General features: G+C 36.4%; 1 protein-coding gene and 1 pseudogene across 1 annotated transcript; both read right to left on the reverse strand.

Annotated features, from left to right (window-relative positions):
• Positions 1–3,045: 3,045 nt before the first annotated feature.
• Positions 3,046–16,657, reverse strand: LOC127189492 (tear acid lipase-like protein). Its single transcript, XM_051146347.1, has 9 exons — positions 16,559–16,657; positions 16,227–16,344; positions 15,282–15,480; positions 13,698–13,807; positions 11,691–11,827; positions 6,933–7,076; positions 5,659–5,730; positions 3,960–4,031; positions 3,046–3,352 (listed from the first exon to the last, which is right to left on the reverse strand). The coding sequence occupies exons 1-9, from the start codon at positions 16,655–16,657 to the stop codon at positions 3,122–3,124; spliced, it is 1,182 nt and encodes a 393-aa protein (XP_051002304.1). The 3' UTR covers positions 3,046–3,121.
• A 2,940-nt stretch (positions 16,658–19,597) lies between these two features.
• Positions 19,598–20,010, reverse strand: LOC127190085 (ubiquitin-conjugating enzyme E2 D3-like; annotated as a pseudogene).
• Between the last annotated feature and the right edge of the window lie 5,360 nt (positions 20,011–25,370).

Below are 25,370 nucleotides of genomic sequence, written 5' to 3' on the forward strand. Positions count from 1 at the left end.
CTGGAGAGGTTTTAGGAGTGGAGGGAATTGGAGCTGGAGGTGGGGGAGCAAAGTCAACACTAGGAGGAGGAAAATCCTCAACCTGGTCACAGAGAGACAAGTGCCCATACTTACTTAGCAGGCCACAAGAATTAAAGCAGGAGGATTGGAGGGACCACAGCACAACTGAGATTGTGATAGTTTTAGTGAGAGCAATCAGACTTTTTATACCTTTATGACAATTTCCAGGATCAATACACTTGTACTTGCCAGGACACAATGATGCTTGCAAGCTATACAGGGCACAGCAGATTACTATCTAAGACCAATTGTCCTATCAAGCTTCCATGCTTCCTTGACTACTTAGGGAACATACAGAGAAGCACAGAGTGGCCTGACTGCTTCACTGCCTGAGTGAGTACATTGCTCTCTCAGGAACTGGAAGGCATGTGGTGCCTCAGGAGCTATGGACTCCAAACCTATGACGCATGCCTCAAGAGACAGCTAAGTTAAGCCAATTCCATGGTTCCCTGCGTGTTTGCACACCACAGGGCTTTCTATTGCATAAACACCAACATTTCCCTTCCAGCTACATTCTTGTTCCACTAGCTGAATGATTCAGTTTCTAAGATGACAGTTTCTAAAACTTCAAAGAGAAGTTTAAGAATATTGAAATTCTCTTTTGGTGACCTCTGAGAAAAATCTCTAGCTGTTTAGAAAATGACATTCTGTGGTATACCCACAGGTTCAGCCATCCGCTCACTTCAAGGCAAAGATTGGAGGTTTAATCTCTTCATAGTCTGTATCCAAACTCTAAAATAAATATTATTTTTGTTGGATGTTAATAGGACATTTCAGCTTTATACAATTCTCAAGTGGATGGCTAAGGCCTTTTCCTTTAGCTTCATCTGTCTCTTTTCCCTGGCTAAGGCACTTGATAGCATTTCTCTAGTCACATGTTTGAGACAGTTTAGCATTTATCAACTTCAAAAAGATAATTCTGCTTGTCTTTCTCCAATCCATATCCTAGTCCATCATTGTTATATTTTATAGTTGACAATGTATCAGTCTATGTGAATTCCTACGAGCCCTGTTCAGTTGATTCTGTGGGACATGTTCTCATGGTTATCCTCTACCCCTCTGACTCCTACCATCCTCTCCCCACACCTGTGAGGGTCCCTGAGCTCGGCCTAATGTTTGGCTGTGGGTCTCTGATGATGATTGGTCTAGGCACCAATCAATGAGTATAGCAGAATATCATTAGGAATCATTTCATTGTCTCCTTTTACTGCCAGATGTGTTTGATTTTATTTTAGGTCTCTTGGCTGTCCATCATCAGGGTTGTGGCCATCCAGGCAATGTTAGGCATGGATTCCCTCTCATGGCATGGGCCTCAAGTTGAACCAGTCACCAGTTGGCCACTCCCACAACTTCTGTACTGCCATTGTCCTGGCACAAATTTCAGGCAGGACAAATTATAGGTTGATGGTTTTGTGGTTGTGTTGCTGTCCCAGTCCCACCATTGGAACTCTTGACTGGTTACAGAAGATGGAAGGTTCTAGCTCAGTATCCCTCAATCCTAAGGGTCTTCACTAAGGTTACCCTTGTAGATTCCAGTAACTTTTCACTATGTTATGTTTTTACCTCACTTTCTCAAATGCCCCCAATTCCAGTTGTGTCTACCACTACTCTCTCCCTCCACCCTCCCTGCACCTGACCCTTCCTCTTCTCATTCCCAACTCCTCCAAGTCCACCCACAAAAATCTATTTTATTTCCCCTTCTCAAGAAGATCATGTGCCCTCCCTTGAGCCCTCCTTGTTACTTAGCCTCTCTAGGTCTGGGGATTATAACATGATTTTCCTTTACTTATCAGCTAATGTCACTTATAAGTGAGTGCATACTATGTTTGTCTTTCTGGCTCTAGGTTACCTCAGGATAATTTTTGTGACTAGTCTTACTGTAATTTGTCATGCCATTGGAGGCCTGGTCTTTTCTAAAGGGAAATGGAGAAGAGTGGGTCTGGGGGGAGGGCTGTGGATGTGGGGAACTGGGAGGAGTGGAGGGAGTGGAAACTGCAGTCAGGATGTAATAAACGAAAGAAGATTAAAAAAAATACTTCCAAGAAACAAAAAATCAGTTATCATCAATAGGTCTGTTTTATTCCAGAAATAATACAGGGGTGGTTTGGCATATTCCAAGCCAATAAATATAATACATGGTTATACAAATGGACAGAGAGACAGGAATCATATGATCACCAATAGATGGAAAAAAAGCTTTTCACAAAATCCAATGTTTAATCAAGTGAAAGTCCTGTAGAAACTTGGAATAGAAGAAAATAATCTCAGCACAGACACAGACACACACACACACACACACACACACACACACACACACACACACGCGCGCGCTTGTGTTGCATGGAGAGTTCAAGGACATCTATCTATCTATCTATCTATCTATCTATCTATCTATCTATCTATCTCTATCTATTTTTATCTACCTTATCTATCTTACCTATCTGTCTATCTACCTAATTTTATTAATAGCACATTATTCAGGGGCTTCCATGAAAGACCAAGCCTGTGAATATTCTGTTAATAACTCAGATAACTTTAAATGTTTATTCTTCCTCTCAAACTAGAGAATATTGACATAAGTGCCTTATTAAAAAACAGTTCCTGGTCCACACAAGTAGTGTGACAGGGGAAAGTTTCACATAGTCTGGTGGATAAGACTTGTGGGAGCTATGCAACCAGACTAGTGCCCCCACGGAGTCGAGGTTCTAATGTATGAAACATTTTACAGTCTGTTCTCCAGACAGCATAATATATGATACCAGACTATGAGCATGGCCTATGCCTTTATCAGTATTTTAGGATTTCATTACTGCAAATTAAAAGTAGGCCTTCTCTTCAGGAGCAATTCTCTCTCTCCACCCCGTACCTCTCTCTCTATTATATATCTAATAATTAAGAAATAGTCATAAGATGAAGTATTTTTTAATTACCATAATTTTAACTAATGCAAATAACCTGAAAAGTGAAGAAGAAAAAATGCTAAGCAAGAAAATATTTGCACTTATAAAACAAGAGACTTTCAGAAGGATTTAAAAAGCATGCAAAAAACTAGAGCAAAATTTCATACTGATTTAATAATGTTTACAATTTTATCAGAAACTGAACTCTTAGCATGTAATCCCGTCACAAAATCAATATGGCTATAACTAGGAATATTCATATGAAACGTGAGGTTGGAGATTTTGGGTACCAAATTTGCAACATCTTTTGGATTAGCCAAAAAATCTTTGTCACCACTCCACATGGCTACTGGAACCTTCATGTTTTCCACAATGTATAATGGAGGAGTAGTCTAATGGAAAATGGTAAAAAGCAATACATTAACAAAATATTAAGAAAATTTAACAAAAATATCAAACTCTTAATAGCTTATTCTCATCTGTGACAAGATACTTGTAATGATGTGGTTAATATGTCCATAGAAATCATTGACGATCTCAGCCTTTGTCAGGAAAAGATAATTGTTTATATATTTATTATAGTTTGTGTTGCAGCTACTTTCTATGTAGCCTACACTTTCTTCCCCTCCCCGAGCATCCTTTAGCCCGAGGTCACTGGAATGTGTGACCATGCCCAGATTGTTGTGGACTCTCGTCCAAGCTTGAACTCATACAAGTCTCAAATTCTCTGAACCTTGGCTATTTGCATGTGAAATGACTATCTCAATAAAAATTGGATAAATCCCACATAATTTTGTGATATTTAAATGATGTGATAAATAGGATATTGTCGTAGTATCATGATACAAAAGACGATGCTATTTGTTCTGAGTTCTCCCAAAGTTCCGTGCAGTTCCTCTTCCTAAGAAAGATAAAATGTTCCATAGTCTTATCTAACAAAGAGGGATTTGGTTAGATTTCTAAGACCGAATCCTTTTGTAAGGGCCAGATCAGATTTACCTGATTGTGGTGTAGCATATTTAGAGATGGACTTCCCCAATCATAAGCCTGAAATACACCTTTCTTAATTGCCTTAAATAAAAACAAAATACACTATTAATTACAAAGCCTTATATTAATAGAAACAAAAGTTGTTGCATTTTATTGCCTCTTTTTACAATAATATCACATTGGCCAAGATAAACCCAGTGTATTTTCTATCTTAATAACATGCACTGCTTGATTAGTGATGACCAAATTATAGTCCTACAAAATTACACATAGCATGAATAGATCTAAAAGAATCTCAAAATATAAAGTTACTATTGTAACACCTCAAACAAAAAAACTTCACAAACATTTGAATAATATTTAAAATGTATCAATTTATATGTACTCCATAGCAAGAGAAGTCAATAAAAAGCTGAGAAAATTCATGAAAGGTAAAAGCTTAGTTATTTAATTATGCAAAATCAGTTTATCATTTTATGCTATATTTAGTTTAGCATAAATATTTAGCTTATAAATATTTTTATAAAGATTTTATTTATTATGTATACAGTGTTTAAAAGCCAGAAGAGGGCATGTGGTTGCTGGGAATTGAACTCAGGACCTTTGGAAGAACAACAGAACAGTCAGTGCTCTTAACCTCTGAGCCATCTCTCCAGCCTCGCTTATAAATATTTTAATTATCAAATGTGTTTAGTTATAAGAATCTAAATGCTTATAAGAAGAATAAAATATAAAATCTCATATTACTTATAAGAGTTGCTTTTCTACTCTATAATTCAAATGAACTCAAAACATATTTCAGAATAAGTTGGTTGCTGTTACATTAATATTTTATATATAATAATATGTGTACCATTAATATATAATTTTATTTCCATAATTGTTCTGTAATATTACAGAAGAATTTTCAGAAATATTAAGATAGTTATGTTGCATATTCTCTGTATCTAAAAATAGAAAAAATTAAGAAATTATATTGATCAGAAATAAATAACAGAAACAAAATGGAAATGTTAAGAGAGTTTCAGAATTTTTAATAGAATGTTGTCAACAAAACAATATAAAGAGACATCTCTTTAGGATATCACATATACTGGCTTGTTGATCATGGGATAAGAGAATAAAAAGTTTTATACCAGTAAAGACACATGATATACAAACATCATACTCATGAATAGAATTTAAATAGTTTCTGTTAAAACATATTTTTAAAAATCCTTTATGGGACACATAGGGATTTGCTCCCTAAGTGTAGGTACCAGTTTACCTCTTGTCAAATGACAGTAGGATAAGCTCATTCTATCCAGAGTGTCTTGGCTGACACATAGGGGATTCTTCTAAATAAGCAGGTATAAAACCCATCACAGTTTACTCATAGACCTTAAGGGCACCTACAGTTCTCATGTTGCATTTTATGAAATGAATTATTAAAATTGGTGGTAATTGGACATAAACCTATGTATATAGATTTGCTGATTGGAATAGAAAGTCATTCTCTCTGAGGATAAAATGTCACCACTCTGCTTTTTATCACACTTTTCTACAAATGTTCTATGTATCCATAAGTTCCCTTTAATCTATCAAATGGGGTGCAGTACCCTGACCACAAAGCCAACTGGGCAGAGATTTTCTGAAACTTGTAAAGGACCAGGGGAGAATCTCAAAGGCAAAAGAAAAAAACAAAAGAGAGACATTTAAAAAATTGTACCTGAGAATAATGTACAAGAATTTGAACTGATGTTCCTGCTAGACCGTGCTTTATATACACATCAACGCGGCTCTAGAAGAAAGTCAGACACCACAGACACTTGTCAGTATTTAGTTTCTGTCCACAGAAACAAATCTTCCAAAACAGTGAGGCTGTCTTACTCTTCTATGAAAATACACCTTCAAGAGCTGGAGGGTGGGCTAAGTGGGCTAAGCACTTGTTCTTGCAAAGAACCCAGATTCAATCCCTAGCATCCACATGTGTAGCTCACATCCACTCAGAGCTCCAGTTCTTGTTTATTCAGTGACCAATATGTGCATCAGATGGTGAACAGGCATAGATGTAAATAAAACATCCAACCATATAAAATAAAACAAAGATAAAAGAAGCACATGTCCAATCAGTTTTATAAGGAAAGGCTAGATTTTGATCACAGTAAAGAATCTAAATATTGTTTCGATATGAAAGTTTAAGCTTTTTGAAATTTAAAATTCAGATACACTATTTTTCATTCTCCATCCTCCAACTACTACCATATATACATACTCCTTCTCTCTCTCTCTCTCTCTCTTAGATTCATGAATTATAGATTATTATTCTTTAATTGCTGTTACATACTCCTAAATATATAAATACAATCTTCTCAGGCCATATAACATTACTTGTGTGTTACTATGATTTCCCAGCTTACCACTGCATTTTATTAAGTAGAATTACTGTACACATCAATGGTTTTGTGTGAGCTTCTCAAGACAGTTGACTCCAATTTTCTTAACAATAACTATATACATATCTTTTGTGTGCTTTGATGTTAAATTGTCCTAAGAACGTGATTTTCTATGAGAGTCAAAGATTAGGCAAACTTTAGATATTAACGAAATTGACCCAGTTTATTTATTTTTCATGACTTAATGTATTTCTTTTTGCTAATGATTCATGTTTTATGTGGTAGTCTATATGGAGCTATCATTAATTCTGGAGCAGAAGTGCTGAACTGGATGATAATTACCAGATGAATGCAGAAGATGCATTAGACTATAGTGAGTAGAAGAAAAAGATGAAAGTCATCCATACCTGATATTCAGATAGTCATTCATATGTGGTGTATATCAGATCTTTTTTGTTGTCATGTTGATAACTTGGGAATTGTATGCAAAGCACATCTTCATTTTTAATATAGATTATACTAAATGAATTAAAAAGTAATTTACCGGGTAGATTTGTTATCTCAACATCATGAGAAAGCAATGAATTTGAAAGAAAATGATACATACTGTATTTAAGTGTTCTGGAGCATATCCAGTCAGCGATGTCAGGAGAGCAACACATCCAGTATTGACCTCCTTGATGTCACATATATAGGGAGACACCTTACTGAAATCTGCAGTAGGCAAAAATTCCTTTTCACCAAATAGGAGCTGGAATTGACAAATTTGAAGAGCAACTCTTAGCCTGAGAAAGTGTTTTGTCTGAATGAAAGTACAATGTTTATAGGGAGTAAAAGATATAAAACAGAACTATCATGTGTTACTGAAGGGTGGGTTGGTTTGGTTCACAGTTATGACATCTAGTCCACAATTTGAGAAAAAATCACCCCAATGTGCTGGAATTACTTTTAATCAATTCAAATTGAATGAAAGTTTATGAGAACCATGAACATTTTGGGAGGACAGCAATCTTTCTGTGTCTTTATTGTGAAGGTGTTACTCAGGGTTAATGCCTAGTGGACTTGTTAAACTAAACAATATGTAGAAATGGCTATATTTTGATGTATGTTTACCATGAAATGAAAACACAACCACACAAAACTTGTAAATGAACAAAACCAGAAAAACACTGGCAACTTCTGTCAGTAGTGCCTATACAGACTAAGTGAATGTGTTACATTTACCCAACAGAATATTATTCTTTCACAAAAGAGGTTCCTGTACAGCACAGGCGAGCTAACAATATTTACTCTAACTGTGATAGCCAACATGGTGGACACCATAGCACTTGATTCCAGTTAGATGAAATGACTAAGATCGGCAACTTTAATAGATATAGGTGATTGAAGATGCTGGAGGAAGGAGACAGTGGCAGCTTCACTTTGAAAGGATATCAGGTAGTGTTAATTAAACACACACACACACACACACACCAAACACTTACAAGATTTATCAGATACTGGATATTAGCCTGGGAGCAACCAAAAAATTAAATCTAACTGACTGTTGTTACATTGGCCATCTGTTGCCCAAAGAGGCTCCCAGCTTGGTAATCTTTATAAACAAATGACATTTGCAGAAGACCAAAGCAGCTAAGGTTTCCATCATAGGAGAAGGTGGGGAAATTCAAAGATCTATAGAGATCTACTCAGCCTCTCTGCCTAGTATGGAGTACTCATTTATTTGAGGAAATAAACTCAAGGCCAGGGAATGAACCACTGGAAAGACTCGGGAAAGAAGAAATGTCTGAGATAAGCCTCTCCCCAGTAAGCACAATAATTAAATGTTTTTGTAGTGATTAAACTGTGACTAGCCCATAGGTTAAAATTACACTTCTGTAAACCTTATATCCTGGCATTCTGTATCTAGGAGTAGAATAAAACGGGGATGCATTGTGGCAGTAAATCCAGAGACATAAATAAGATAGGGCCATGGATTTTGGACAAATAATCTGTTTATTAATTTTAAAATGAAAAATATAAGTAGTTCTGTGCCTGTTTTATAATCATATTATAGTTAAGCTTCCAAGTAGGAATAATTTCATACCCACATGATTTTACATGTGAACTGGTCCAAACATTAATGTTATAAAAAAGGAAGAAATGGAATACTTACTACTTTTTTTTTTAATGAGGCTAGCATTACTCTAACACTAAACTCAGAAAGAGATTATAGAAAAAGAAAACATAGCCAGTACTTCTCAGAAATGAACATGGCAGCTGGGTGTGTAGCTCAGCTGATGTGTTGCCCAGCACTGCATTAAAACCTACATAGTAATAAACATCTAAAATACCACTGCTTAAAAAGTCCAAGAAAGAAAATCAAGAACAGTTCAAAGTTGTCCTCAGCTACACAGCAGGTTCACAGCCAGCTTAGGATGTATAAAATTCTGGCTAAAATAAAATAGAGAATAAATGTAAATGATAATTTTAAAAAGTGTAAATGCCAATTGTTCTTCCTGCTCTGGCAAAATTAGGAAATTATATTTACAGAAAGATAATATATTCAGAAAAGCTGAGGTTTGTCTCCGGAATGAAAGTTGCCTTAATTACCAGAAAATTGTTAATTAGCCATGTTAACAGACTATGAAAGATATAATGCATAATCTCAGTAGATATAGAGAAAGCATAGTACATCTGCCAGCCATTTCTTATGACAACTAGCAATAGAAGTTAACATCCCCAGGCTATGAAACCATAAGTACTTTGTACCTAAATGTATAATAGAACATTTTATCTTGATACATCAATGAACATTTATTCTGCAGCAGCTTGCCAATGAAATAAAACACAGGCAAAATTTAAATAGAAAAAGACAACTAAATATTCTGTGGCCAGCAGAGGGATTGATATTTTCCTCATTGGTGAGCTGTTCATATCCACACAGCCCCTTCTCATGTTCATGCAAGAAACCCAAGTAGGCCCAGCAATTAATAATAATAATAACAGCTTATGAAAGTAGAAGGTGAGATGGAAAGAAGGTGTCATTCCGAGGAAGGAGGATGTGTAAGAGAGGGTAATAGGGTAAATATAATTAATACATTATACACATGTATGACGTGGTAAAAATGAAAAGAGGAAAAGAAAAAGCTGTAGTATATAAAACATAAACCTATATATCAAAACTAAATGAATCTACAAGAGGACAAAAAAGAACTGGCTCAAATTAGTCATTGTGTAGAGCAAAGTTACTGGGTAAAGGATCACACACACATATGCATGCACACGCATGCATGCACACACATGTACACACACACACACCAGAAATCATTTTAAACAAAACCATAAATGGAGTTACACTCTGGATTAGGGAGATAAATGTCAGAAAATGAACAAGCTACTTGTTTTCCGTGTGTGTTTGGTGCAAATTAGGATGCTGATTTAAAGTATGATGTAAGGCTTAGAAATAAAACAAACCTAGGCGATTCAGAATAACTGGCATCCAGGAACAAGCACAGAATGCCCTATTAGCCTTCTTAGAACCCTAAAAGACTAGGAGAGTTATACCTAACAAAGGAAAGCAGCTGCTTCTAGTGTTAATAATATCACCAAGCACAGATTTACATTTTATTATGTAAAAGAGAATATGACAAGCACACAGCAATTTAACCTCTATATGGTTTTCTTGTTTGCTTGATGCTTATTCCAGATATTTTGCTGTGTATCCTAGGTCTGCCTGGTACTGCCTATGTAGCTCAGCCTGGCCCGAATTCACAATTATTCTGCTTGTTCTGAATCTACAGGTATGAATTAACCTTCCTAAAAGAAAATGAACATTTTCAAGATACTATGCAATTCTTTAAAAATAGTTGGAAATATAAACAGGACATGAGTAAAGTACCTAATTTTAAGGAGACATTGATTGTATAAGTGGAAGGATACAATTGAAAAGATGCTCTACATGCAGTCACATGGTAAATGCAAATGAAACCATTTTGGCAGACAGTCATAGGCATTTAAGAACCTTAAGGGATGGCAAGGATATGCAGGGATTTTGCCATCACACTTTGGTGGTGGCAAATATCTTAGAGAGTCTTGGGATCCTAATACTGCCTTAAGGTGAAGCCTAGAGATGGCTCAGAGGTTAAGACCACTGTCTGCTCTTCCAAAGGTCCTGAATTCAATTCCCAGCAACCACATGGTGGCTCACAACCATCTGTAATGAGAACTGGTGCCCTCTTCTGGTGCACAGGTGTACATGTAGGCAGAGCTCCGTGTAAATAATAAATAAATTTTTTAAAAAAGATAAAGCCTATACTGAGAAAGTGAAAATTGCCATCACCTTGAAGAGTAATACTTGCAATGTTTTTACTTATCTTTTAAAAATGTTCTTTTTTACATATATATTTACATTATTACACATAAATATAATAAATTACATACAGCAAGAAGAACCATGAAATAATAGGAATTATATAAATATTACATCCATAGTGTTTTGGCTATTTGTATTCGGCAACTTTGAAGAAAATATCTTTCCTATCTTGGTGAGTCTAAAAGTCTGAATGTAAATCAGTATCTATCATATCTCATCTCTATCAATTTAAAACATTTATTTAGACCTAAACATAACTTACCCCTAAACAACTAAGCTTAATGAAAAACTGAACTATCTGGTCTTCAACCCCATTAGAGACTTGAGAAGGAATAAAATTAATTACCTAAGTAAACAGGAAGTGCAGGTTAGCAGCTTCCGAAATGAAAAAAAAAAAAAAAAAAAAGGCAGAGACAGAATGAGCACATATCCTAATGATTCTACAGTATTATCACAGTAGCTATATAACAAAAATGATGATATCAAAAACAAGGACGAATACCTAGTGTATACACTTTCAAGGTGATGACAAGTATAAAGAAAAATTTACAACTAATGAAACTTAGTGTATAAGATTGAAGAAGACAGTAATAGAAAACTTGAAATGAAACAGAAGGTGAATTAACTATATTAGGAAACATTTCAAAAGATTATCCAATACAAAGTGATCAGGCCTTGTGTGAGCATGAAAGAAGGAGAGGGGGGCGCAGAAAGAGGGGAAGATCAGAGGGAGGGGCGGGAATGATATAGACATAGTCCTAACGTATAAGAGTCTCAAAAATAAAAAAATAAATTAGTAAGAAGCCGATATAGATAAAAGAAAAATGCATTCGTGTTTGAGAAAAGTGCGTAAGACAAAACTCAGGCTGCCCAGATCTGAAGTGGGACTCACTGTTGCCATCAGGGGGCGCTGTGCAGGTTAATGAGCATTAGGTTGTACAGGTAGACCTCTTCTATAGCAATCTTATGTAGAAAGTGTATGCATACCACTGCTTTGAGTTCATCACAAACCTTGAAAGACGTTGGAGTGAAGTAAGCTAGACTGCGCCCGGAGCCTTTGACATATTTAACAGTAGCAACTGGACCCAGTAGAAAACACATTTTAATCTTTTCAGCCAGTTGTTGATTTGTTGAAAATGCCCCCATAGCTGAAAGAAATAAGAAAAAACTGTTTTGCTGCTGTTTCCTTCTTCTTAACATTTTCTGAGCGTTTAGGCTGTTGCAGGAGATTATGTCTGTTCTTTGCCAGACATTTAAAATAGGCCGTCGAGATTTCCCTTAGTTTATTCACTAGAGTGCTAAGACATTAAATTCTTTAAGCTCCATTCGATTTGTTCCTCCTCCTCTCACTTACTGTGAATGACTCTTTTTATGATGTTCCACTAGAAAAAAAAAAACATTCTGGAAGAGAGAGAAAATATTCTGCCTTTAAGTTCTCTCTCTAATACAGTTGGAATTCTGTTACTTTGGCATTTTCTTCTCTGGACTGTTCCAACTAGTTTCTTTTTGATTTCTCTTCTGGCCAGTGTGAAGCTTCTTTAACATTTAGTATGACTTGCAGACAGCCTTTGATGCTTTGACTGCTGGCTCACAGATTTGAGTAGCTAGACTGATCATATTTAAATATAAACTCCACACTTTTAAAAGTTAAAATCTTCCCTGAGTCTTGGAAAAGACACTAAACAAAAGGTCACATATTGATTTGAATGATCTCTAGTCATTTCTACCTTCACAAGTGTCTCCTGACCATCTCCAACGCACTTATGTAGGTGCACACATATATACAAAGCTATTCCTATATCTAACTATAATCAATCTGTATGTCTATCAATCATCTACCTATCACATAACAATTGGACAAATGCGTGCATTGACAGTCAGACAGTTGGAAAACTCAGTCCTTTATCATGGTTTTTTCTTTGAAAATATATGCTTTTCTCATCTAGAGTCCCAATAGGATGTCCTCCCCTCTGTCCCAGTTTCCTGGTAAGTGAAGGCTTTCGTGGGACCTGCCCCTTGGGCTAGTATGCAGATATAAGTGAGTATATACCATTTGAGTCTTTCTGCTTCTGGGTTAACTCACTCATTATGATCATTTCTAGCTCAATCCATTTGTCCACAAATTTTGGGAATTCCTTGTTTTTAATAGCTGAGTAGTATTCCATAGGTATATGTACCACAGTTTCTTTATCCATTCTTCTACTGAGGGACACTTAGGCTATTTCCATGTTCTGGCTATTATGAATAAGGCTGCTATGAACATGGTTGAGCAAAGCATGGGAGAATAGCAAAGTAGAAGGATCCAGAGGGTCCTAGAAACCTACAAGTAGAACATTATGATAGGCAGATTTGGGCCCAGAGGTCCCACTCAAACTAAGGCACCAGCCAAGGACAATAGAGGCGGTAAACTTTAAACCCCTTCCCAGATCTAGCCAATGGACAAAACATTCTCCACAGTTGAGTGGAGAGTGGGATATGACTTTCTCACGTACTCTGGTGCCTCACATTTGACCATGTCCCCTGGAGGGGGAGACCTGGTGGCACTCAGAGGAAGGACAGCAGGTTACCAAGAAGAAACTTGATACCCTATGAGCATATACAGGGGGAGGTAATCCCCCTCAGGAACAGTCATAGGGGAGGGGAATAAAGGGAAAATGGGAGGGAGGAAAGAATGGGAGGATACAAGGGATGGGATAACCATTGAGATGTAACAAGAATAAATTAATAAAAAATTATAAAAAAGAGAAAATATATGCTTTGTACAAGCCCATACAACATCGCTGTATGAAAACTAACCAAGACAAAATAAGTTAATACCTCAGTGGAGCCAGATTCATAAAACTTTTCCTAAGCAGAATTGACACACCAATCTTCCACACATACGATGCCATCTGAGAAATCTCTCTCTCTCTCTCTCTCTCTCTCTCTCTCTCTCTCTCTCTCTCTCTCTCTCTCTCTCTCTGACACACACTTGGGTTCTTCAGGATAAAATTTCAGAATTGTCCTTTTTTAGCATACCGATAAGAGTGCCTTGAGAATGGCCAACATAGTAAATCTGCTTTTGTCCTGTTTTATTCAGAATGAAATTAATGGTGGCTGGAAGGTCATATTTTATCATCTCATCATAACTGTAAAAAAACAAAATGGACAAAGAGTGATTTATTTATTAACCAATAAATAGTAATTTCCGTTTTAAATGATGTCTTTATATAGTCTATATGAAGGGATACATGGCTTGCAAAGTAGTACCAATAATCACTTACTCCCCTCATGTTTCCTATGTTACCATCTTATAAATACCATTTCTGTGTGATCACAACTTTCCCATGATATAGATCAACAATTATACACATTGCACAGAATTAAGCTAGCATCGCCCATGTCCATAGTGAACGAACAGTTAGACTTAGTTCGGAGCACCTTTGCCCTAGAGCCAAATTTCTAAAAGTTCTCCATATGATCATTATATGGTTTAAGATTGGGAAGTAGGTTGTAAAACCTTCCCCAAGGCCAGAGACAGAAAGAGAGAGAGAGAGAGAGAGAGAGAGAGAGAGAGAGAGAGAGAGAGAGAGAGAGAGAGAGAGAGATTGCTAGAGGTACAAATTGATGAGAATAAACTCCAGATGATATTCTACTAGTCTGAGATGCCAAGTAATCATATGAATTTTTAGCCTTCTCTTTTTTCCCTTGCTGGTAGTCCTTCTAGACACAGAATATCAACAGGATAGGCTGAGGATGTACCTCACTGGAAAGCAATTGATAAGTGTGATTCCCAAGACCTACCTTAAAAATAAAACAAATCAAACCAACCAACCAAAGAAACAAAAACCCTTGTATGCTGGTACATGACTGAAATCCCACAAATTCCAAGGCAGAAATAAACATGTCCTAGAAGTTTGGCTGACCAGCCAGCCTATCCTACTTAGAGATTTCCAAGCTGGACAGTGTGTCTAAGGAGTGACACTTGAATATGTGCTCTGATCCTCACATAAACACTTGTACATGAATATACACATTTTATACACACCAGCATATTTATACACACATATGTCAGGATACACACCTAAAGTAAAAAGTAATGGAGAATGGCTGTATGCAAATTTCTACATTTACCAAATTGTTGTTTTAAGTATATCAAGTTTACTTCAACAAAACAATTTTATACAGACATGGATGAGGCCTGTGAATGGCTCAGTGAGCACAGGTGCTTGGTACCAAGCCAGATGACCTGAGTTTGATGCCTAGGACCAACATGGTTAAAAGAGACAGCCAACTCCCTTAAGGTTTTTCCTGGCCTCCAGACATACACTGAAGCATGTGCACACACATGCGCACGTGCGCGCGTGCACACACACACACCTATAATTTTAAAAATAAATGGGTGGATTAGAAAAGTAATTAGTATTTTAAGAGTAGAAAATTAAGTTATGAGAATTTCATTGTAATTATTAAGCACAGTAACCTCAATACAATGGCCTAAACTATATCACCGAAATCGATCATTTTAAATATCACTCCAAGCGAAATACTTTCAATCCAGCTCCACAGATATATTTAACCATCTCTTAAGGCAAAACTCAAATGGCATGGGATTTTCCCTACCTGAAAGCCCAGAATTCTTTAGAATCTGTGCTTAGGTTCACATGTTCCTTTGCCCAGGTGCTTCCTCTGCTGTTCCCCATCCACACATCCAATCCAGAGTCGGCTAGAATGAAGGCCAGACTGTTGTTGGGATGATTGGCAACCCACACACCAGCAGTTGAAAACAAGCCATGCTGTAAATATACCACTGTCTTTGGAGCTGCTAAAACAATGCAAAAAAAAAAAAAAAAAAAAAAGCTTTACAACATCAGCATCTACTGAAAATAGAAGTAGCAGTTTCAAATGATCACAATGGAACAAAAATATTTTGAATCTAGAAAACAGGGATGTGCTAAAGCATCACTTCACTTCACTTCACTTATGTTGATATTCAACTGGACAAGAGAAGAGTCATTGCTACAGGGTCGTGGTCTTCCTTCTGCCTCACCCTCCTCAAACATAAATTCCCTTAGTACATCTGATTACATTTTAGATTTTATCATTTGTAGTTACTTGAAAAGAATGGTTTGCACCTTATGAAACCCAAAAAGAAAATATACAGAAATACTAATCATTAAATACTCAAAGTTTAATATGCAATTTCTTTTAAAACTCACTGGACTCAAAGAACAACACGGGCTGCTAGATGAATATGAGGCATGAACCAGATCTCACGTGTTACCCTCCAGAGCATAAACTATGAATATTCACAACAGTAAACTAAGAGACCTCACAGATGCTCTGTTCCTGAAAGTTCTGCCACTGGTAGATAGACACCCTTGTGCTCATAGTGACCAATGAAAGGCAGGTTCCATTAATCCCCAGCTTTAACCATGGAAGTCAGGGACCACCAATGGATCTCTTGAAATTATTCAATTTGAAGGTAACTGTTTAGTACTTCATTGCTTAGACTGTCATTGCCTCTGAATGCTAAGGGCCTCAATATTCATCTCACTCGAATCTTACCTGAACTATCAGTGTTGTTTATCCCATGAGGAATTCGGTTAAGTGGAAGGATGTAGCCATCATCGGTCTTGACCTTATACTCTTCACTTGGGTAGTTCCAGAAGGTAATGATCTCACTCTAGCAGAGAAGACATGCAATCATGAGTTTCATGAATCTTCCTTTATACTCAGTCATTTTTCAGGATTCTTTAAATAGAATTTCTTCTTGGAATGAAGTCATCATTCATAGTACATGTTCATATTGTAAGAGATGCAACAATTCAGAAAAGATAAAGAATCTAATGGAGGTAAAGCAAACGCATGTACTTTCATAAGTCATAAGAATAGCTTACAACATTCATGTGAGCTTCAGGATTGTCGGTTTTTATAAATAAACAAAATATTTTTCCAAAAACATGGATAAGGCAGATTGTTCTCAGCAGCCACCACATCTTAAACCTGCAGGGAAATAGGTATTGTCATGACGTAGCTAATGACACAGCACTAACTCAATTTCTTGCATGTATGTTATGTCCATATGTAACCTTCCATAACTGAAACTTTTCATATTATATAAGAACCTTGCACAAACTGTATACCTTTCGAAGAACAGCTTAGATAAAATTAAAATTGTTTAAAAAAGTCATCTCTCTTTCCCTTAGCTGTTCCCAAAAAATAAGGCAATTCTAACTCATTTTCTGGTAAAACATCACCAATGACTACTTGGGATTTATTGTAAAGGACTAAAATTAGCACATACAGTTTTGATTAGTGACTTTAAAGTAGTTAATTAACTCAAAACCCTTTATATCTTTGACAGCAGAGTGAGGACAGAGGAAAGATCAAGAAAAGACAGCACACATGGATAAGCAGCAGAGCAAATGGACTTTCACATGTAGAGGCCGTGCGTACCAATGACTCTTGTCTGGTCACCATATCTATCCTGGCCTCCGTTCATAGTTATGTACATAGGACCTGTATTCCACCAATGTTCTTAGATTTTATAAAACACAAACATGAACAATAAACATCTCTTTTCTATTCACTGTAAGTACTATTTTAAAGTGCTATTCTGAGCACACAGTTTTAATAATCACATATTTGTCAATTCAGGCTATAGAGATAGACCCCATGGTTTGTGTTCCTGCTTCTGCCCCAAGTACAGGCTATGGCTTCTGATCTTTCCTTGATTTTACTTTTTTTGTTCAATTTCCCAGTATCAAGATGCCAAGTAAGCTAGAAAAAGGGGAAAGATACACATTAGCAAAATAATCTTAGCAGTAAAATCAAGGTTGTAAATTTCAACGATCATGTTGCACCCAACATCTAAATGATTTTGTCTGTTGTTGTTTTTATGCTGAGTCTAAAGCAGTGCCATACATAGTGCACAGTTTTCAAGCATCATACACTGTGTTACCCAATATCAATTCCTTTGACTTCTCGTAGTCTGAATGAAATCTTGATTCTCCTTTTTCCATCTTGCTCCCCATAAATATATCCATGAATGTATTTTTTGGATGACCTTTCCTGGAAAAGGACAGTGCCTACTTTAGCCAGGAACTTGGCTGCTTGTCAAATCACAAGACAAATGTCGCCAAGCTCTCAAGACTGACGTGCTTCCTTAGCTCTGTGCTCATCACCTGCCAGTACCCTTCTGCTTAGTGTAAATGCTCATCCTTAGTGTAAATACTAAAGTGTTCTTTAGCTTTAACACTGGAGAACAACTCATCACGCTGTATTTTCCTCAAACCTCTATTTATGAGAATCTTTCCTTACTGAGTAAGTGTGAGAGCGCCTGTTTATAGAGTTACAAAATGAGTCATGATAAAGAGTGCAGTTGGGAGCAATGCCTTCTTAAAGACATCTTATCCTGTGACTAACCTAAGTGCAGCATGTGTATAAGTTTGGGAAGTGTTGTCTTCAGAACATTCAAATGACAAAGCATTAATAACAAGAATTGCCAAAAGACTGAAACTATCTGGCAGCATTACCTTCATTACATGAGAGTAAACTGGAATAATGTCTTGGGAAAATAAATTTCATTGTCCAGCAAAATGAAGATATACATTCATTTCCTCAGAAATTTCAATCCCTATGTGCCCAGGAAAAAAAAATCTGGCGTATTGATAGCAGGAAATGCGTAAGCTACTGTTTGAATGTGACCCATGTGCTAATCTATGTGCTTGCAGGTTGGTGTCCAGAGTGACAGTGCTGTCATGGTGGATCCTTGTTAAATTTTTAGATATGGAGGACCTCACCATTAAATGAAGTGATGCTGTATCTCAGGAATAGGTCAGCTAAGGTTGGAAGTGATATTTCCAAAAGAAATTTTATTATGAAAATAAGAGAAAAGCACACTTGCCTTGTCTCCAAGTCTTGCTTTCTCAATGTCCATGTGACTTCCTTTCCCTGCACTTCTTGCTGCCTGGCCTCTTGCACTCCCAGAACTGAGTACCCATCATGCTCTAAAATCTACAGAAGTTTGAGTCAACTGTACTCCCTTTTCACAATGCATACAGTTTGTGGTGTATTGTTCCAGCTTCAGAAATTGGTAAAGACCACTATTCAAATCTGATCTTTTAATTTTTTTTTGGTTTATCCAACTTTATTGAAGGAAACTTAATCAATTAATAGGAGAGCTATTAGTTGATCACTCATCCATTGACAACTTGCATCATTTGTGTTATATCAAACATTATTGGAAGATAGATTTACTAGCAGATATAAGCTTCCTAACAATTTAAATGAAAATTACAAAATTTTTTGAGACCGTATTTTGGAATACAAAGGGTGTTTGACTTCCAATTTCTATTCTCCGTAGAGCAAGGACAGGTCATTTCTTTATTGACATGCATAAAATACACCACATTTTCTGTTCTGCTGAGGCTATAATTCAGTACCAGTTCTTCTCCAGCTACATTAGTTATGAGCATGAAGTACATCATGTAACCTCACATCTCGAACAGTGGAAGGCTGAAACAGGAATGGATGTTGCTAGAATAATGCTTCTTGCTTTAATGTGACAGCTGAGCATCCATCTCCCTTCTCCTCAGATGGCTTCTTCAGTGTGTTAGAGCACTGAGGATTGGTTTAGTCCCAGAACCAAGTTAGAATGAAGGCACTGGCAATATAATACACATGCTCCAGTTTAGAAAAAAAATTCAGAATCATGGGCAACTGTTCTCTTGTAACCATTTTACAGTTTCTAAAAGCAGTTGTTGTCCAAAGCTGGAAGAACTTAAAATCATCTCTGATGAGCATGTGAATGAATGGAGAGAGGGAAACCAAGAATAAAATTTAAAAAGATGAGGTCTGACAGGGGAGCAGCAGCATGAAAAAATAAAAAAGTGCATTCCAGGTATAATGCAGGTTATTCTGACTTTAAGGTAGCATCACACAGCTTATTTCTGAGTCCATGCCTAAGATATTATTTTGTATTTATCTCTCTCTGTTTTATAGATTTGTGCAAACGCTGGCACTAGGAGGTTATCTGGCTTTGGATAACATAGCAGTTAACAAATGGATTAAAAAAAACTTTATAAATAGTTGAAGCAGGAGACCACTGTCACCTTAGAATATCAAAACAAACGCTGCCATTACTTTTAATTTTCAGGTGGTAACTTTTTGTTGTAAATGCAACTTTAGGTGGTTTGAAGGGGTAGTCTGTAGGAAAATGAATTGTCAAAAAGAATACACCACCTTGATATGGGCTGTCATTAGGTCCCATAATTGTGGCTTGCCAGTGAAACATGTCATGTCCAACTGGACCTGCAGAACATTGTACTGAGTGTCACAGGCCAAATCACTAAGCTCTTTATGAACAGCACCTTCTTACATCTCGAATCTATTCTTAAATAAATTTTCTTACTTACAGTAAACATATAGAGGACAATTACAGCCTGTCATAAACTACATGTTCTGACAACCTATGGTATATAAAATTATTATATAACAAATTAAGTAAAATGTGCTATATCATAAGAATTCTACTATTGTACCTTTTCTATGTGATATATTAAAATCTCTACCTACAGGAATGTGTCTGTATGTTCAGTTCACAGCTCATCTCTTCGTTCATTTTCTCTTGCTCTCTAGTCTCTGACAATAATAAACTTTACTCTCTTGATTGTATCCATTGACTTTGGAATTTCTGTATGTTTTGCACACGTTACTTCCGCTTGAAGTGTCATTCTTCATAAGTCTCTCTTCCTTGTTTATTTGTGTTCTCCATTCTGAAGCTACTTCTTCATTGAGATTTTCACTGACTGTATAGATTCTCAGAGTGTCTACTCCACTGTTGCTGTTTAAGCTAATCAATATTGGTTACAATATAAAGCATTCCATTTATCTGTGAAGTGTATTTTGGATTTCATTCTATAATATATCATTTTATATGGTTTTATTTTCTCTTTCTTTTTTTTAATACTTCCCTGTTGCATAGTAAACACTTCTGACAAAAAAAAATGGGAACACAATGCTTTCAGAATACAGACCTAGAGGAAGAGTGATGAATAAAAGTATGAATGGATATTTAATCACAGGGGGAATATATCATTTTTCTTATTTAATTGATTCAGGAGACTGCAAGTAAGATATTGGCCTAACCTCTTAATTTCTCTGTAGGAGAGAGCCAACATCAGAAGTCCGATTTTTAGAGTTATGAATTTTTATGACAAATATATTTCTTTGGTATGCATGCCGTCAATAATTTCTCAGATTATAAAGAGACTATTATGACAATTGATCTTATTTTATAACTGTTATCTCTACCTCTGATATATCCTCTTTATACCTATGTTGGCAAGAACCTGACCAGATATGGACTTCATCATGGAGAAAATTTATCTGACTTGTAAAATGCTTTTCTATCTTTTTTCGGGAGTTTGAGTTAATATTGAACACATTCCATCCCATCCCACAAAGAAACTGATAGTAATTGATGATTTTACTATCAAGATTTTAGGTTTAATTAAAAAATTTTCAACTAACCATAGATTCCAATTAAACTTAAAATGCAACTGAGTTAACTATGTGTTAAAATAATCTATGGAGAGATATTGGAGGACAAAAATAGAGCTGATCATGGTAGCTCATACCAGCACTCAGGAGACATAGACAGGAGGCTCACCCGTGGATTCAGTGTGAGCTGCACTTTACAGTGAGTTTCTGTCCAACCAGAAACTTGGACACTCATTCCTGCAAATAGACTCAACCTTTACCTGGCCACAGGGCTCATTGAACTTAGTGTTAAATGTCAACCTTTCTTAAGAGTATGTTCCAGTAGCTAGATTTTTTCAGTAGTATTTGGCCTTGTCTATATGATCGTGCCCATTTCTTATATACAGATTTGTCTATAATTTGTGTATATATGTGTGTATATATACCTAACCTCAACAAACATTAGCTCTACATACATTTGCTGTATTGATAGTTTGTCAAGGAAAAGAATAGCATGAAAGAACTACTATATTAAGGTAAGATATGTCAAAATTTTTTCTTATGTTCTCATATTCTGGTTTATAAAAGAAATGCTTGGAGAAAGTCAAAATAAGCCATGTGTGGATCTATAAAATAACACAATCTGTGTTCCCTGGCAGAAAAATCTAGTACTCTGGCCCATGAATATGAAGATACATCTGGCCATTATATATGAAGTGAGTGCCAAGACTCTGACCCTCAGATCTCTGTGGCTGGCTATTCATGGACACGAGGTATAGCAAAAATCACTCTACAGAAGTGAAAAATGTCCTATGTATGTGCAGTTTGGATTTTAGACTTTCAAAACACAGAAACTGGAATATTTTGTTGCTGTTTTTTGAGGCAAGGTTTTTCTGTGTAGCCTTGGCTATCATGGACTCGCTTTGTAGACAAGTCTGGCCTCGAATTCACAGTGATCCTCCTGCCTCTGCCTCCCTGAGTTCTGGGATTACATGCCTGCACTATTGCACCCAGCAGAAACTGGAATTTTTAATTAAAGGGCAAAGACTTAGTAATGAAAGGGTATTAGTCTGGTCCCATTCACATAGTAATAATTTTTATTTCCTGCCATCAAAATTTTCATTTTGTTATATGGGCTTTGTTCTGTTTCTTTCCAAGATACGATATTTACACCTCAAACATGAAACTACTCTTGATCACAGAGCCAGTCATTTGTCTTCTTAGCAAACCTGTAAGATTTGCCTGTAAGTACTGTGGATTGTCGCTAAGCAACTGACACATTTCAAATAAACTACTAGCGTTGTAGTGCTGTGCTGCAGCACCAGAACACATGTCCACACAAACTCAGGTCTAAACATATAACTGTCAGCAAACCGCTCAAAACGAAACTAATGGGCCATGAGGGATGGGCATGCTAATTATTATAGGTAATGACAGACTAACCCCATCCAAAAATTTCAAGATTATTTCCAGAGTATTTACATAAGTAAAGATTCTAAAAATGTGTCTGTAATCTTCAATTAATGTATAGACAGAATAGAAAGAAATTGAAAATATCAATAATGTAGCATAATTTTCATATTATCAGAAAATGCCAAGTTGGAAAGAATGTACATTATAGAAGAGATAACTTGTCATATCTTTATTAATACTGAAAATTAGGAAATAGAATCATTGCAATATTAACAGTATATTATATTGTGCAGTTTTACCAACATTGTCTTCCAAAATCAAAGGTTAACATACCCAAGAAGCTTATCAATTTGTAGGAGAATTTTATATGTGTTCAAAAATCCCAGTAAGGAATGAAAGATTCTGGCAGCGATGCTCCTGTGGGTCTATGTACCAATTGAAGTGATGGCAGGAGTCTTGCACAACAGACATAGGAACTTTGGGAAACGTGGGGAACACAGAGTATTGAAATAAAATTCCCCACGTACCTTCAGCCAGGGCCAGGCCTGGTGCGATGCAATGCCCCTGGATAATGGAGTTAAATGTAACTAAAAGCAGTGCGCAATACAGCATAGTGTAGCCACTCTTATAACTATTGAGAAAAGTAGATTGGTATGTATGAGACTTCAAACTATCCAACTGCAGACAAAGTTTAATGTCCTCAAAGTCACATGCAGGTTGTGGAGCACAAAGTTCTCCTACCTTTCCTTCTGGATACTGGGATGAGAAGTGTGCATCATCGTTTTGGTTGCTTTTAGTTTGAATGTCACTGTTAAATGGAACTCATTTATTTATTGTCAAATGTATTTTATTTTCCAGGCATGCACAGGTAATCAAAATGAGTTTCAAGGGTACATGAAACAGAGACTTCTATGCTTTCCTCTAAAGTTTGAGATGCCACTGTGCAGTATGGATGACACTGGAGCTAATAATGCCAAACACCATTTTGCTAGTTTATTTTATTGATATAGAATCACAATGTGAGGTATGGAGAGAGTCATGTGACAAGAGAAAACAATGACTTTCCATTGAGAAGTTAAATTGCACGATGTTACTCATCATAATATGCAGAATATCTTGCTTCTGTGTTTTTTAAAGAACTAAATAGGATTTCAATGTTAAGTTTGTTGTCATGAAATTATTTTTCTTTCATCTACCCACAAAAATTAAATCAAGAAGTATGTGCTTTTTTTAAAATGCAAATAAACCACAAAACTTATCTTTGGAGAAGCCTAATGCCTCCTGTCTACTCAGTAACACTACTTTTACTGTATACAGCTGTGTTTGTCTCCCTGCCTATCCTAAGAGGCAGTTGGAACAGAACTGCTAAAGTGTCCTTTTCTCCCCATCACTTGGCAAATACTCTATGGAATCACACTTCTGACTCTTCTTTTAAAAAAACGATTACTATATCTCAAGATGTTAACAGTTTTCAAGAGCTAGCATCTGCCTGTCTTTATTATGTGAATGCAGCATAAAGGTGAATTTCAACTAAAGGAACAAACATCATCAATTAAAATGTTAATAATTGGGGCTGGAAAGACTTCTCTGCAGTTAAGAATTCTCCAAAGAACCCGAGTCTGTGTCCTTTCATTTCCATGGTAGATCGCAAGCACCTGTAATACCCATTCCAGGGTACCCAATACCTTCTTCTGGCCTTAGTGAGCACAAGGAATACATGTGGTGCACAAAGAAAGATGTAGGCAAAATATTAATATACATAAAATAAAAATGAATACTTAAAATATTAATTCAGTGATTCTCATATGCTACAAGTAGTTACTTATTATTTATAGGGATAAGTACATTTGTATCTGAGCAATTTTGGGGGGGGGCTTGGAGTTTGAGACAGGTTTTCTCTGTGTAGTTTTGGCTGTCTTAGACTTGCTTTGTAGACTAGGCTGGCCTCAAACTCACAGAGAATCTTCTGTGTCTGCCCCCTGAGTTTTGGGATTACAGGTGTGTGCCACTGCTGCCAGCTCTGTTACGTAATTTTAATTGGATATGCTCCTTGCAAACATCCTTCTTATTATGGGGTGTTTGTACTACCTCTGTTCCAAGTTCTCACCAGAAGAAGTAAATTCTGGTATATGAACTCCTGGCCTCTCAACCATGAAAGGATAAAACTTCTTCATAAATCATTCAGCGTATGAGATCCAGTTAGTGCAAAAACAAGCTTAGATAAAACTTTACCTTGAGGTACACAATTCCATTTTCTCCTCTTTCTTCCTGCCTCACCCCTTTTCTTCTTTTCCTATCTCTTTTCGAGCATCCGGCAGTCATTTCTACTGAGTCCCCAAGTACAGTGGCTCATTGGAGGACTCTGATGAGTTCATCTCAGGAGAAGAGTGGTCTTTCCAAATATGTTTCTCTCAGGGCAAAATGTTGATGAGGCTGATTAGACAAATGACATTTGTCTGCTACCTACCTGTGATTTAAATAAATACAGGTTTTGGTAGTGCAGTACAATGGGGAAGAAGGCTCTGTGTCCCACGCCCCAGATGAATATTTACTTCTCTGCTGACCACTCAGGAAAAACAGAGAGCACACCATGGGCTCATAGAGTGTCACAGTCTTCATGATGCTTGCATTTTTGTTTCACTAATCGAAGCCTAAAAATTTTATGATATTAAAAAAATTTAACACCATATTTATTTAACCCATTTTATTCAATATATCATTTCAATATTGATGGTTATAACATATTACAATATTTACATCATTTTTCTATAAAATAAATTTAAAGACAAGTGTGCTATTTTTTTTAACTGTGTT

Source organism: Acomys russatus, chromosome 5 (assembly GCF_903995435.1).
Source record: "Acomys russatus chromosome 5, mAcoRus1.1, whole genome shotgun sequence".
NCBI lineage: Eukaryota > Metazoa > Chordata > Mammalia > Rodentia > Muridae > Acomys > Acomys russatus.